This window comes from Aspergillus bombycis (genome assembly GCF_001792695.1).
Source record: "Aspergillus bombycis strain NRRL26010 chromosome Unknown contig00002, whole genome shotgun sequence".
NCBI lineage: Eukaryota > Fungi > Ascomycota > Eurotiomycetes > Eurotiales > Aspergillaceae > Aspergillus > Aspergillus bombycis.
The window spans coordinates 641,486-654,203 of NW_019170004.1; the positions used below are offsets into that span (position 1 = coordinate 641,486).

Below are 12,718 nucleotides of genomic sequence, written 5' to 3' on the forward strand. Positions count from 1 at the left end.
GGGTGACAGCTAGAAATCACGTCATGAAGAATCTAAGCTGTCCTGTTGACTACTGCAATCAATTACGATATCGATGCCGTGGCGCTACAAAGAATGATATAAGAATGCTACAAATTCCGCGCCACATGGTTTAAGGGTGGGATCTGCAGGTACGCTCCTACTTATAGGTCGATGGTAAGTACTACTGGGTAGTAGTAGTTCGCTGCTTATCAGCCGACCACGAATATCACTAAAGGATGGACATGGCTATGTAAATCCTTGTTCCATGCAGCATTTGGTCAGATATATATTATAGACATGATCCTAGATAGAAGAATGTAGTGTCTGAGTTGCAGGGTTTGAAGGATACTCCTAGTTCCAGCAAGGGCATAGGTGAGTAGCATGATATGGACATTTTTGTTCTGCAAGGCACTCCGACCTTTCTTTATACTTATGTTATCCACTCTGCAGTAAGTATCCGAAATCCCAGGCACTTTTATGGGGCTGGGCATCCTCGAGAACCCAGGTAATACCCGCCTGTAAGAGACATTCCTACATAGGTATTTGTTTTGTTTTACATTATATCAGATGAGATCTTGCTGCATGTCGGTAAGCCCCAGCCCTTCTTGTTGCCGCATGTGAGATTGGTCAGATATCTGAAACAGTCGCGCAAGATTTTCTATGTCTGTAAAGTGTCCAGTATATCCAGGGTTGTACAGAAGAAAGGATGTGTGATGTGTTCATGCGGGGTCCGTTTGAAAGATGATGATACTTATCTTAGCTCAGCTTCGTGATTTGGTAATTGTCAATATCCTTTTACTCATGTTGTAAAATTAATTGGGTGGCTGACAGCGCACCATGAAGTGTAGTTTTTGCGTAGTAAAAAGGAAAATGATGATAGTAATAACTAGCAAAACAGTTCATTAATGCGTTATCGCAAGGGGTTCAGCAGTGTCTGGGTCTTGGTAACTGGAGATGTTCATGATAAAGAAACGGTAGGTGCTCCGCAACGGAAGTCTAGTCTATTTGGAAGAGCGTTGGAAGCGGAAGATCCCCTATCTCTCTTTTATTTTTTATTTTTATTTCTTCTTTTAACCTTTCCATCCCAATCGTTGCATGGGAGATGATCTGGAAGTCTGCATTGAACGCAGATCCCAGTGGACTCTCTGCCGCGCCAGAGTGGTAATGGTGCGTACAGTGCGTACACATATATTACTACTAGTAGTAAGACGGGTACGGCTACCCCGACGGCTATTAATACATACTCCGCTATAACATACGGAGGACGGTCGAGGCTGGTCGGATTCACTGGGAGAGTAAAAAGCAAAATAATTATGATAGAAAGAGGGCCTTCTGCGATGACTTCCAGACTCTGCCCCTTAATGGGTCTGTCGAGGGCACGTTGCGCTACCGTACGGCCGTGCAGTAGGCAGAATCGATATCATGACCGAAGCAAACACTCGGGGTATTCTTGTTGTTTGATTGCTACGCTCTTTTGGAGAGATTCATTGGCTAACAATGAATAATAGAAAATCAATTAGCAAAATATAGAACAGTCCCTGATAGGTACTCTTCTTCTCCCTAACCATGGAAGGTCGATAGGTAAAAAGGTACCTCAGCCTTGAGGGCTCCTTCAGGAAGCTGCTAATAATACCGGCGGCCCTAATGCAGCCAAACATAACGATCAGACATGAGACATTCCCTGGGTGTCGATTTTTGTGGCAATCGTTTGGGACCTCTGCTCGCGGGTGATTGGTGTACCTGACGGAGGGGAAAGTCAATTTTCCACCAGCCGGTGCATGTGTGACCGTGCTGATTGGCTAGAACGGGCCCAGAGTAATTTCGGCAACCGCCAAGCTTGCATTCAGGAACAGGAAACTTCCAAACATGAAAAGGAAGTCTAAGGGGGAAGAAAAAAAAAGGACAAAATGAACCACCATTTTGCATGGCAGCCTTTTGAGGTGGTATTGGAGAGGTTCCAGACAAGTCCTAGGGAGGAGAGAGGTATTGAAATGGACAATACTAGTCAGGTACTGAAAATTAGTTGGAGATTAGTCAATTAGCCAAACAGCCAACACAATTCTGGGCGGCTGTGGACACGTCTTCCTCGGCGTCCCCCACTTGCAAAGGCCGCCATTCTCAGAGACTCTGATGATGCCCGTGGATGGTGCCTTGGGCCAATTCCTGTGGTGTTTCCACCCCCCTATTCCTCGTATATCCACTTTACGTGTTGTGGTAGGCCAGTTCGACTGTCGATGTGTACCTATATCGGGACGGTACGGTACGTACGGTACGGTAATACTCCTAAACAACAACTCTAAATACAATGTCTTGAGTCTTGGAAGTGGAACCCCTATTATTATTATGGTGACTATTGCCTCTCTCTCTTTGTCTGTCTGCCCATCACTGACAGTGCCACACGCGCACACACACACACACTCTCTCTTTAGTTTAGTTTAGTTCCCCCTGGAAGGGTCTGCACGTCTTGTCCCTCTTTTAGCCCCTGGGCGACTGACCGACGAAGTTTAATTCTCTCTTTTCATCTCCCTCCCAACTCCCTCTGCTCCTCGCGATCCTCCACATTTTACTCCTCCTCCTCCCCCAGAGCGTTTCATTTCTTCCGCTTTCGCCTGTTGACCTGTTGAAGTTTCCCATCCGACCAGAGAGACTTGTTTCTCTCTCGCACACTCATTTGGAAACCTCGTCCGTGATTCGCTCCTTGGACACTCATAATTCACTTCGTGCCTCTATAAGATTTACAGCGACAGCACTTCTGCAACTTCGACCTCTGTACAGACCTTGACCGAAGCGCGCACCGGGTTTTGCTGTATCGTTGATGTATGTATCTACATCCCAAAAAATTGATGGACACCCCCTCCAAAATTGCTTCTCGCCTGGACTACTGTCATCGTTCGCCGAGGTGCTCGGAACGTTTGGTGGCTATGGGCTGTGCTTCCGATGTCGCATACTGACCTACTGCCGCCACCAACGTCTCTATATTGTATGGCAGCATGCGTGGATCAGCGACATGACGCGCGATCTATTCACATGTGACTCGGCAATTGGCTCATTGATATGCGCAAGCTAACTAGTGTTCTTCATCAAAATAGTCAGAACCCGAAACCAATTATTGAAGGACTCCGTGGTTAAATTTCCAACTTGATACAAACGCGATGAAGTTCAACTCTGTTGCTCTCACCTTGGCGACGGCTGGTTCCCTCGTGGCCGGTCAACATCACAACGCCCACCGTCATCACCACAAGCGTACCGTTGAGACTCAGCTCGTCGAGGCCGACGGCTCCACTGTTATCCAGTACGAATATCAAGGCCAGGTGGTCTCCAGCGACTTTGTGTGCACTGGTATCCGAAAGGGAGAGCTGAGGTACAAAGAGGGCCAACCCGTCGTTGATGCCTGCCAGTCTAGCGCTCCTGCCTCATCCTCATCCTCTTCCTCTTCCTCTACTCTGGCAGCAGCGCCAACCGAAGCACCAGCTGAGTTTGTGGAGACTTCCCCCTCCGCCACTCCAGCTTCGTCCTCTAGCGCCTCTGCAACCTCTTCGTCTGCTGCTTCCTCGAGCACCCCCACTAAGTCGAGCAGCTCTGGTGCTAAGGGCTTGGATTCCGACTTCCCTGATGGAGAGATTGACTGCGGTACTTTCCCATCTGACTATGGCGCCGTCGCTCTTGACTACCTGGATCTCGGTGGCTGGTCTGGTATTCAGTATGTAAGCCTCGCTGGCAAGGTTGTGAGCGACATCGTCACTGCTGTGACTGGTGACAAGTGCTCCACTGGAGCCATGTGCTCGTACGCCTGCCCCGCTGGTTATCAAAAGTCTCAGTGGCCCAGCACCCAGGGCGCCACCGGCCAGTCCGTTGGTGGCCTCGAATGTAAGCTGGGCAAGCTCTACCTTACTAACCCCACCCTGTCCAAGAAGCTTTGCATTGAGGGTGTTGGTGGTGTTCATGCTCAGAACAACCTTGGCGAGGAGATTGCCATTTGCCGTACTGACTACCCTGGTAAGTTTATTCATGAAAGCATGCCGGTATAGGAATCATTCTCATCGTTGCGTGCAGGTACCGAAGCTGAGACCATCCCTCTCGCCCTTGGTGACAATGAGCTTCAGCCCTTGACTTGCCCTGACGGCGCAACCTACTTCAAGTGGGAGGGCAAGGTTACCTCCGCTCAGTACTATGTTAACCCCAAGGGTACCAGCACGAAGGAGGGCTGCCAGTGGGGTGACGGCTCCAAGCCTATTGGTAACTGGGCTCCCATCAACCTTGGTGTCGGTGAGAACAATGGCAAGTGGCTTTCTATTTTCCAGAACAGCCCCACTACCAGCGTGAAGCTCGACTTCAACATTAAGATTCAGGGTGACAACCTCAGCGGATCTTGTAAATACGAGAACGGCAAGTTCACCTCTGAAACCGGCAGCAATGACTCTGGCTGCACTGTAAGACCCCTTTCCTTATCTTTACACTCGAGATGCCCTCACTCACATGGTTATCCAATGACAGGTCCAAGTTATGTCTGGCGACGCCACCTTCGTCTTTTATTAAATACCCTGACGATCCTGCATCGCCGCAAACGGGCACATCCGCTATGTGACTTGGCCACCATCAACCGGCTCGACTGGCCTGGGTAAATAGATCGCCGGCTCCTTTCATGCCATGCTCGCCTTCATGATCTGAAGTCCAGTTGCTTGCTTTCTTCTGTGTATCTTAGTATATTACATTACGTGACGTAGGGAGTTTTGATTCTCGTCACACTTTACCGTCTTTACCACTTGGTAGAGACGATTGTGGTTAGATATTTCTTTCTCTAGTGCCAAGTAACTCATTGTGGTTTTTATCTTTGTACATGCTTATTACGCAAGAATGGTTCACATTTTTTTCATTAAAATGGTGTCATGTAGTCGTGGAGTTTTCGTGGCGTAGACTGGCTGAAATTACGGAGTATGTAACAAATCTTTAAATATTCCAGACGACGGACTATCTGGGTGCTGTACGGAGTCGCGTGGTCCAGATTAACATAAGAAATGTCTCCTACCGTGCAAGCCCTTCATGGATTGGTTGCGCTTGCTCTAATTGAATTCTACTCCTTTGGCTAGGGTTTACCGTACTATTCGGTGAGAAAGACGTAGGGAGAACAGAACCATGCACAATGGCAGGGAGTCGGGTCAAATGTATTTGGTGTACCCCGTACGCCGTCTCGATTCCTCGAATCGACGATGGCCACACATTTGAGAAACTTTGCTGTAGATCACCGCAGTCCAACTTACCTTACCTTCTTCTCTTTTAATTTGGTTCTTTTCGATTTACATCTTTGGCCTTTTATCTATAATTTGAGTGGACTGTTGTGACGGTCGGTGAGTGCCTCTAGCTTGAATTGAAATATGGAAACGCGAAGGCTGGGCGTCGAGATATCCGGACCGAGTCAGTCGCGTGCATGCATACCTATGTTTCGAGTAATGATAGTACCGAGTACCTTCAGATAAGTTTTCCCCTTCAGGGTTGCAGGCGGGACGCGTATGTAGGGTCAATGCTTTACAGTGAGGGAATATCCTGGAAAAGAATGCCCATGAAAAGGTCCAAGGCTTGCAGCATTGTCAATTATGCCAGAGGTGATTGATTGAACCAGTTTTTATCCCGCGGAACCCCTCCTTCAAATTCTTCTGTACTCCGTACGTATTTTGCAATCGTAGTAGCCTCATACTCCACCGGCCGAGGTCCTGTCACCACCACCGTGCATCGTGCCGTCCAATGAGATGGGCGAAAACCCTGCAAGCTGCACATGGCCTTTGCTATTTTCGGCAAAGTCACTGCAGGTCTTTGCGGGTACGCACCCACGTGATCTGGCGCGAGTCACGGGATTGGACCCAAAAGAACGCGGAGCACATGACTCTAGACGCGGGGACGCGCCTTTCTGCCTCGGGCATCTATCTAGAAAACGACGGGGCGAGAGAGTTATAGCCCATCAGGTGTTTGCTGGAATCATCTCCTGTTCAATTTTTATATTTGCAGGTCTGAAAATTCCCGTATAGAGATGCAGTGCAAAACAGAGTTCGAGATGGCCAGGCTCTGAGGCTGCGCGACGTCCGTGGTGGAGCTCGCAGACCCTCGCCGGCGCCTATCGAACGCGTCTCGGGCTGTAAGCGTGCATTTCCGCGCTGGACGAGAGACGCTCCGTTCCGGTAGGCATTCCACCACACACTCACCCTTTTCTTTAATGCTCTTCATTCTTTTGTAGGCCAATTCTGTGCCTCCCAACCACCTGGGCTTCGTTCTGGGAGAAGAATTGACGTCCAATCTCTTACAGTCACACGTCTCCTTCATCTCTTCTTTTTCGACCTGCCTTTCTTGTCTCTCGACTCGTCCGCTATAGAAATAGCCCGCCCCTACACGGCCTCGACGCGACCTCGAATTGATTTTTGTCCGCCCTAGACTTATTCAAGGTCATCGAAAACTTGCTAACTATCTGGGAGACGCCTCTCACATCATGGAGTCTTCTCCTCCAAGGAGCAGTTCGACTGCTTCTGTGGCAGGTGTGAAGCGTCCAGCGACCTTGTTACCTGCCTTTGAGCCATTGAGTTCTTCGCCTTCTCTTCCTCGACCCCAGAAGCGTGTAGCTCGCGATGATCATGGGATTGTATCAACATATCCAACTCCTGTTCCGACGTCATCGACCCATATCATGTCCTCCTCACCCCCTCGAATGGCTTCGCGTCGACCTTTGACATCATCAAATTCCGAACGCACCCCTCTGTCCACTGTACCGACCATGATGCTTCCGGAGACTGGGGAGCCACTTCTCATGGGCAGATCCAGTGCATCTTGCCATCATCAACTCGCTGCCAACCGCATGATTTCGAGGGTTCATGTCAAGGCTACCTATAAGCCTGCACCTAATCCCTTCGATCGTGATAGAGTTGAGATAATGTGCATGGGTTGGAACGGGATCAAGCTTCATTGCCAGGGGAAAACGTATGACTTGGCCAAGGGAAAGACTTTCACGTCTGATATCAAAGATGCAGATATCATGATTGACGTCCATGACGCGCGTGTTTTGGTCCAATGGCCGCGAAATGAACGAAAGGACTACGCATCCACCGATTCTGAGCAGACCTGGGAAGAGGCTACCCCACGACGTAACCGACAGTCTTGTCGAAGCTTGCATGACAGTCCTAATGTGGAACGCCAGCGCTTGGCTTCCCCTGTCTCGCCTTCTCCTGCAGTCAAGTCACTCGTTCCGCCATCCTCGCCACTGTACACTCCAACACGTGCAAGAAACGCCGTGGTTGTTTATGAGGATGAACCGTCTCCCGTCCGCCGTAAAAGCTCAGGGGATACTTTGCTGTCTGAAGCGAGCCTTAAGCCTACCTCCAGTGTAGGGGACCTTTTGCAGAGCTCGCAATCAAGTGACTTGAGTGATCTCAGTAAGCCTGATGATTTGTCGGACCACGATGAAGAGAATGACCCCATCGTTCATTCTTTTGGGCCCTTTGGAGACAATATCTTGCCCCGCATGGCTTCCTTCACTGCTGATGGATCACCACTGTGCCCTTCGCGTCCTCGTAACCAGTTCCATGCTGAACTACTCCGCCCTACTCACTCTCCTAGACAACCATCTAAGACGGCCGAGAGGGTAGATCTTGTACTAAGCAAGCCACTTGATGAGAGCTTTGAGAGAGTGCAGAATCATGCTATCAATCAGCTGGCCTTCTCTCGCCTTTCTTCAACGCCCTTCTCGACAATTTTGAATAACCTCCCACCCTCCCTTTGGAGGCGGGATACACATTCAAGGGAAGGACCTACACGGGATGAGATTCGGGCCATCATTGATACCACGAAGTGTATTGGAAAGGTCGCTCGGGAAGGGAAGGATGCTGCAGGAAAACCGCTCGAGAGTGAATACTACTATATTCCTGACTATGATGATGATACGATGCGACGAGAAGCTGTGGTGCATGATCTCAGGAAGCCAGGTCTTCGGAGCTGCCGAAAGCAACACAAGGTATGCGCGCATGATAACAAGGACTTGCTGATACATGGCTAATCTTTAGCAGCAATACTTCTGGCGTAAACCAAAATGAATCAAGTGACTGGAGGCAAGCTACCTTCACTCGAGAATGAGCCGCAAAAACTCTCTGGATGGTTCTTGTTCTTAGTACATAGTTGCAATGACTCTTTCCTTCTCTTCTTTTTTTCCTTCTGGACTCGCATAGCGTGGCGTGGCATACCCTGTCTGGTTTTTGTTCTATGAAGGTGTACGACGAACGGTGAATTTTTTTTTTCTTTTGCACGCCTTGCCTTACGCTGCTTACGATGAGCGCCTGAGGCAATGTGCTGTTGTCCCCATGGGACGTCCACCCTCATTCCGTGGTTGATCATCCTGACTACCATGTTAGTTCTGGTCTTTACTGGAGTTGTTGTATCAACAGTGATGACCTTTTTTTTTTCTGTTTGTGGAGGTGCCGTCTATTCACATGCCTGTATGACTTGATTTGGATTCTTATCCTGCCAGTGACATGCTGGTGTATTGTATTCCACCAACTTTGGACACAGTTATGATGTATGTTAACAGAGTTTCTTTATCGACACAAAAATATCTAGTTCGTTTTAATTTTAGACTTTTATATGCACTCTGAAATCCCTACTTGCCTCTGTTAATGTGTCCAGGCACCACTTGCAAGACACGCAGCAAATCCTCTTCCAGATACTCCACACCCTCGATGCCTGCACTAAACCGAATCAAATCATCATAGGCCTCACCCTCTACGCGCACTTCTCGAGACATCGCCTTATGTGGCATAGTCGCAGGGACCTCACAAGCTCGGGGCGCCACCCAAGCTCTTTGCAACGGTGAACAACCTTGACATCTCACAAAACCTCCCCACCGCTTCACTTCCACCACGGGTCCAGAACTAGATCATTTCACCACCAAAACCAACGCGATGTTACTTAGCTGCAACACCGCGCTGCGGAAGACTAAAGCTACCTGAATAATTAGCAGACCGTCAAGGGGCTTGGCCTGGGCACTGGTATTGCGAGACCCAGCGCGAGCCCGCAGATGCACGGTTTTCCCGCCGCGGTGCGCAAGCCAACAATCAAAGGGACTGGGGGCAGTACCCACTGTGTTCTGACCGAATGACAAGGTCTTGTATACATCCGGATTATTAATCGATATCGCACCCATCACTTAGTTCAAGTAAACCAGGGAAGGACACCATGTATATTGATATGCCTCTTGACAGCATGTAGGCAGATATCTGCACCACACATCAGCGGCTTTTGGATATAAGGTGATAGGAATGTGTGATCAGCCGACGATTGCTTTCTCGGAGCTCTAGTGATTAGGGATGGTGGAGAGTGAGTAGGAGGCTGTGGGGGTTTGTGATGTGCTTTTAGGCGGAGGCTGTGACTAGGGAGACTTCCGTCGTTTATATTAGACATGTGTTATAGGATGGGAGGTGGAGAGAGTATATTGACTGGTTCTATTAGGGCTTCCGTGATAGGCAAGCCGGAGTCTGCCGGATCGAACAGCGCCAGTCTCAAAGCCGTCCAGTTTAGTGATGCTGATTGATATTGAACGGTGTTGATAACCATGTCTATGTGAGTGTATAAATGTGGCTGATTAGAACTTTTACTATTTATCCAAAGACGGTACTTGAAATGATCATGCAAGGGCTCATGGGGAGCAGAATTGCCTCTATCAATGTCCCAAACGGGTAATGATTAGGGCGCAATGGACATCTACACCGCAATACAGCTGACAAACCAAACCTGGGGACCAATCTGTTCATTTACCAGAAGTATCTAGTAGCCCAAGGTCAAGGCTTGCTTCAGTAACTTGAACTCCGTATCTTCGAGAGTTTGTCTTATCCATACTTGCTGCCCAAAATAACAAGCTTCTCAAAATAACACCCAGAAGACAGCAAGAACTAAGACGTACGGTCTATCACCACTAAAGATGGTATCTCTAGATGATATACCCGTTGATATCCTGCACCACCTAGTCCAGGTCAGTTAATTAATCGCCACAACCAAACGGAACCATGACAAATGCACAGACATCTAACTGTGAAAACTAAGTTATGCACCAAGAATGATCTCCTCAATCTCCGACTCTCCACTTTCTTGATACCTTATATAGATAGACACCTTGTCTACGAGATCCGTCGTAAAACCCGACACTATCTCTATGGAGCTGTATCAACAAGCTGTCCCACCAAGGCACTACTCCCCAGGCTCTTATGCGCCGGAGCACCAGTCGACCAACAGAAATACTCCGGCGAAGTGGCTCTCCATGCCGCAGTGCGTCACAATAACCTCGACGGTGTCCGACAGTTACTACGAGCGGGAGCAACACTCGACGTATCAGATCGGTATATATGGACTCCGGTGGACCTGGCTACTCGGTATGGATATGTAGATATTCTCAGACTTTTACTTGAAGCCGGTGCAGACATCAATAGACGGGGATTCCATGGGTGGACAGCGTTGCATTATGCCGTGAGAAAAGAACATGCGGATTGTGTGGAAATACTTCTGGAGTATGGGGTTGACGAGGGGGTGTGTGATAATGATGGGAGGAGGGTTAGAGAGGGTTCTAAGATATGGTGTTGAGCAGCTTTACCCCAAGGTCTAGGTAAAGGGGCAATTGATGGATATCAAAAATCGATCTCTCCGTTTGAAATACGCCATGGTGAATCATAGCAAAGAACACTATGTAGATTTCTTGACATATACACTCAACATATCTGTCCCCTTCCCATTTGCATACGACCTCTCCGGCTTTAGATACAACAACCGTTCAAATTGCCCCTTACCCTCCCCTTTTGCACCCTCACCAACATCTCCACCAACAATCCCATCCCCACCCTCCGCTAACAAATCCCAATGCACCCCCTTCAATCCCCAAGGCGGACCAAGCATCTTCGGATCCTTAAACAACGGAAACTCAAGACAAACAAGCCACCCACTCGGCGCAAGCAAATCAGCCATTCTCCCAGCCCACTGACGACGCATATTCGGATGAAGCGCACAGAGGAACTAGAATACGCATTAGTACCACTCACTTACCAACCAACCTATCAACCCATCCAAGCCGAACAAAGAGGAAAGAAGAGTAAAACGAACCGTATAATCATATATCAGATCAAACTGCATCCCGCCCTCCCAGTCCCTTTTGAAAAAGTCACCCTGGAGAACGGCCACCTCGCCCTTCCCTACTCCAGGATCGACTTTATAATGGGAGCCAAAGTTGTAGTCCTGCGGACTATGTAATTCATTTCGTGCATACTCCCGCGCGACGGAAGCACCTGTTTCTGAGACTTCGAGTCCGAAGACCTCGAAGCCGTGGAGCGCGAGCATAACTATGTCGTAGCCTTTTCCGCAGCCCTGGGGGTTTTGTTAGTTTCTTGTTGCGGGGTTACTAGTAACTGTGACTAGTATCTGGCTATGTATTTCCTTATAGAAAGATGCAGGGACTATAAAAGAAGAAGGAAGGAGACAGAAAGGGGAGAAAGACGTACTGGAATAAGTGCCTTTTTCCTCCTCCCGTCCCCCGTAAGCGGGTTAAATCTCTCCTCTATGAAATCGATTAATGCAGGCGAGGGCATGCCTCTATCCCAGAGGTCGCTGCTATTTGTGTCCCAGAGATTGGACCATCCTGCTGTTTGATTGTCTGGTGAACTGGTAGAAGTATCAGTGGGTGTTCGTTCATTGGAGTATCATGAGAGCAAGAGGGGGAGAGAGGATAGAGACACACTGAGTCTTGAAGTGCTTGATGAGGCGGAGTTGGCCTGCGGCGTTTTGGAGGGTTTCTTTTTCTTTAGATGCCGCCATTGTGTTCTCTTTCTCTTTATTTTAGTGTTTGGTTTGGGCTGGTTGGGATGGAAGAAGTTTAGTGGAAAATTGTGATATCGGCTTTCCCTTTCTTAGGTTTATATCCCGGCGAGGATGTACCAGGTAGAGTCTAGAATAGGGAATTGATAACGAATACCAATATGGAAAAAGGTCTGTAGAGTACCTGGCTGGAAGTTTCTCGTTCATGCGTTGTGTGCCTTTATGAGTTCCATGTTGGGCATGGGAAGTGGGGACTCCGTCGTTGACTATGACTAAATCATTCGATTAGGAAGTCTCAAGCGTTTTTGCGAGTTGTTCAGATATCTTTGCGTATTAACAGAGTGCTTATCAATGGAATTGACTAGGTCGATATTACATTGAGGATATTTGAACTGATACCGTTATCTAATATATAGCTCTCTCTAGGATCTACAACTGTGTCTCTACCCACGTGAAGTATAAGACGACGGCATCTCCATATCTCGGTCAGCTTTTGAGTGAGTGTTGCGGACCATATTGGTGCTACGCCTTTGGTGCAACTGAATCATCTAGCAGAGCCAAGATATGTTTGTCGTTGGCGTGGACCCAGTCGGAGCAATCAATGAAAAGAAAAGTGAATACAGAGTAGAGGGGACTGGATATGACTTTGTGCCCGGCGTGCTGGAACAGAGAATCCCGGATGTTTGGGTCAAAACTATGTGTCCAGGTTTACGCGAATGCCACCATACATATCTGGTGCAAGGAAAGCAGTTTGCGGGAGATTCTCAGCAGTGACTTCCTGTTGACACCAGCGGAACACATTGACATCTGGGCCATGGTATGTTGTCGATATTCGGCTCCGGACTTTTGCCATGGCATACATCCTTTGATCATGTTCGCAGAAGCTTGGGCCGTG

The 12,718-nt window shown here is 48.5% G+C and overlaps 3 protein-coding genes across 3 annotated transcripts; 2 read left to right on the forward strand and 1 right to left on the reverse strand.

Moving 5' to 3' along the window:
- Positions 1-3,152: 3,152 nt before the first annotated feature.
- sun1 (SUN family protein UTH1) lies at positions 3,153-4,536 on the forward strand (the record flags this gene model as incomplete). The annotated part of the gene is made up of 3 exons (XM_022527768.1): positions 3,153-3,996; positions 4,054-4,430; positions 4,495-4,536. The coding sequence occupies 3 exons, from the start codon at positions 3,153-3,155 to the stop codon at positions 4,534-4,536; spliced, it is 1,263 nt and encodes a 420-aa protein (XP_022394365.1).
- A 1,939-nt stretch (positions 4,537-6,475) lies between these two features.
- Positions 6,476-8,069, forward strand: fhdA (putative transcription factor Tos4; the record flags this gene model as incomplete). The annotated part of the gene is made up of 2 exons (XM_022527769.1): positions 6,476-7,990; positions 8,043-8,069. 2 exons carry the CDS (start codon positions 6,476-6,478, stop codon positions 8,067-8,069), a joined length of 1,542 nt encoding a protein of 513 aa, XP_022394551.1.
- A 2,632-nt stretch (positions 8,070-10,701) lies between these two features.
- ABOM_000640 (uncharacterized protein) lies at positions 10,702-11,823 on the reverse strand (the record flags this gene model as incomplete). Its single annotated transcript, XM_022527770.1, has 4 exons — positions 10,702-11,028; positions 11,116-11,376; positions 11,511-11,670; positions 11,747-11,823. 4 exons carry the CDS (start codon positions 11,821-11,823, stop codon positions 10,702-10,704), a joined length of 825 nt encoding a protein of 274 aa, XP_022394678.1.
- Between the last annotated feature and the right edge of the window lie 895 nt (positions 11,824-12,718).